We start from the raw sequence: 3142 nt of genomic DNA on the forward strand, positions 1-3142 counted from the left end.
ATTTATAAGCCCAAATATGTAATTTTCATTCTTTAAAAAATGTAATTTCCCCAATACAAATATTATTGAATTTTGTGATAAAAAGATATATAATCGAATTTTAATGATTTGATTAGAAATAATCATGTACTATTAAGAACTGTTTGGTTTGAGTGATGATATAAGTAATACATAGATAAATAATATAATTTAATAAAAAATAAATAAGAAATGATAGTTAAAATAATATTGAATTCGATTGATAGATTATAGTTTATTTGATTTGATTAAATTTTATATAAAAATGTTAAATGACTATTTTGTCCTTTTAACAATAAATAAAATAAAAATTATATTATTTATAAGGGGTAATGTAGTAATTTAAATTCAATGATTTGATTGATGTAAGATAAATAAATAATTATTTGATTGATGTAAAATAAATAGTTAATATATTAATAAATAATATAGTGAGAAGAACGTTGAGATGAGATGAGTTATATATATAAAAATAATAAGACATTGTTCTCTTCACCATATTACTAATATATATATATATATATATAACTATTCCAACTTGTATTCATTATATTTCTACTTTTAAGAATTTAATTAATTTAGCATATTAACAAGTAAAATCCCATCTCACACTTTCATAAGAATCATATAGAATTTTTTTTTTCTTCTCACAACGTAATCTGTTGTCCATAGCAACCGATTTTCAAATTTCAAGATAGCTAATAAATTTGCTCCAAACTTGAAACCAAATTCTTTGGAAGCACTAGAGCAAAAGCTAATCACCCTCGTCCGATCATGTAAATCCCCGAAGCAACTCCGACAAATTCAATCCCAGATCATATCAAATGCAGTTGATTCGCGAACTCACCTTGTTACGTCCCATTTTCTGCACAAGTGTTCTTCTTTGAGGGAACTGTGTTATGCCCGGAAAGTGTTCGACCAATTGGCAAGTCCAAGATTTACTTCTCTTTGGAATGTGATGTCAAAAGGGTGTCTCGACAATGATTCGTACAGGGAAGGGATAGTGTTGTTTGGTGATATGATGAGGGAGAATGTGAAGCCCAATTGCTACACATTTCCCACGGTCTTGAAGTCATGCTGCAAGTTATTTGCTTTCAGAGAAGGTGAGGAAGTGCATTGCCTTTCTTTGAAGTTTGGTTTCAAGACGAATACTTATGTAGGAACTACTTTAATTGAGTTTTATTCCGACCGGGGTTCTGTAGCGTGTGCTTATAGAGTGTTTACTGAGATGGTATTGAGGAATGTCGTATCTTGGACTGCAATGATACTTGGGTATGTTGCGAATGGTGATTTGGTTTCAGGGAGGAGGCTATTTGATTTGGCACCTGAAAGGGACGTTGTGCTTTGGAATAGGATTGTTTCGGCATACATAGAGTGTGGAGATATGGTGGAAGCTAAGAGGCTTTTCGAACTCATGCCAAATAAAGATTTGATCTCGTGGAATACTTTGTTGAATGGATATGCGAAGAATGGGGATGTTGAAGGATGTGAGAGGCTGTTTGAGGAGATGCAAGATAGGAATATTTTCTCTTGGAATGGATTGATCGGAGGGTATGCTCATAATGGGCGTTTCGTTGAGGTTCTTGGTCTGTTTAAAAGGATGCTGAAGGTGAATGATGTGCAGCCCAATGATGCGACACTTGTTAATGTGTTAACTGCTTGTGCAAGATTAGGAGCTCTTGATTTTGGTAAATGGGTGCACATATATGCCGAGAACAACGGGTACAAAACGAATGTTTATGTATGTAATGGTTTAATTGAAATGTATGCAAAATGTGGGTTGGTAAGAAGTGCACTTGACGTGTTTAGGGTAATGATTAAGAAAGATTTAGTGTCCTGGAACACAATAATTAATTGTTTAGCCGTGCACGGTCATGGAGCTGATGCATTGAGCATTTTCAATGAGATGAAATATTGTGGAGAAAAACCAGATGGAATCACTTTCATAGGCATATTGTGCGCTTGTTCTCACATGGGATTAGTTAGAGATGGATTAAACTATTTTCGGTCAATGATCAATGAATATTTTATCATACCTCAAATCGAACATTATGGATGCATGGTTGATCTCTTGGCGCGTGCCGGCGTTTTGGAGCAGGCTGTGGAGTTTGTGCAAAAGATGCCTATCAAACCAGACAGTGTCATTTGGAGCACCTTACTCGCAGCTTCTCGAGTTCACAAGAACATCAAATTTGCCGAATTGTCTCTTCAGAAACTCATTGAACTTGATCCACAAAACCCTGCAAACTATGTTATGTTGTCAAATGTATATGGGGAAGCAAAGAAGTGGGAAGACTTGGCTCGGTTAAAAGTTGCTTTGAGGGATATGGGATCCAAGAAACAGCCGGGTTGCAGTTTGATTGAGACTGAAGATGAAATCTTCGAGTTCTGTGCATTTGATGAAAGGCATTCAAGAGCAGAAGAAATATATAGCACCCTGAGAGGTCTAACAGAGTTGTCAAGGTTATCTGGACACCATCCAGATCACACAGAACTTCTGCAAGAAACTTGAACAGCGCGAATCTGGATGGGGACGAGCAAGGCTAACTAACACCTCTCCCAAATAGACGGTTAACGCAGCCATGATATTTTTCTTACAGAAAACTCGGCCTTTATCAACTTTTTGATGAATTTGATACATTTAACGGAGAACGTTTTGTTCCCATCATTCCTCCACTGAGTTGCCTTCGGACAAGTCCAGCACTGATCTTCTATGTTCATTGCCAATGTGTGCGGAAAGCTCTTGGGATTTTAGGTATTGTCAACTGGCCTTTTTTATACACGAATGATACAAAGATAAGTCTTAAAATTTGTATGATTTGTGTTTGAAAGTTGTGCATTTTTTTTAAAATATATAATTACATGGTTGATATTTTTCGTTATCATTTGTGATCGATCCCAATTATTTCCTTTGAAAGAGGTATATGTCATTTTATAACATGTGAGATGATGAAAGTAGTGGGCTAAGACTTAAGTGAAAATATTAACCATGAATGTGATATTTCACTAAACATATTCCAAGAATAGTTATTATATATGAAAAGAACGTTACAACAATAATATACAACATGATTGGTAATCAATTGGAAAAAAAATTGATAAATTTAATATAACGTGATAAAAG

At 34.5% G+C, this 3142-nt stretch overlaps 1 protein-coding gene across 1 annotated transcript; it reads left to right on the forward strand.

Moving 5' to 3' along the window:
* Window positions 1-676: 676 nt before the first annotated feature.
* LOC140879091 (pentatricopeptide repeat-containing protein At2g20540-like) lies at window positions 677-2864 on the forward strand (the record flags this gene model as incomplete). Its single annotated transcript, XM_073282737.1, has 1 exon — window positions 677-2864. A coding segment is annotated over one exon (1854 nt), but the record flags the coding sequence as incomplete, so codon positions are not given.
* Window positions 2865-3142: the final 278 nt, after the last annotated feature.

Source organism: Henckelia pumila, chromosome 2 (assembly GCF_033568475.1).
Source record: "Henckelia pumila isolate YLH828 chromosome 2, ASM3356847v2, whole genome shotgun sequence".
NCBI lineage: Eukaryota > Viridiplantae > Streptophyta > Magnoliopsida > Lamiales > Gesneriaceae > Henckelia > Henckelia pumila.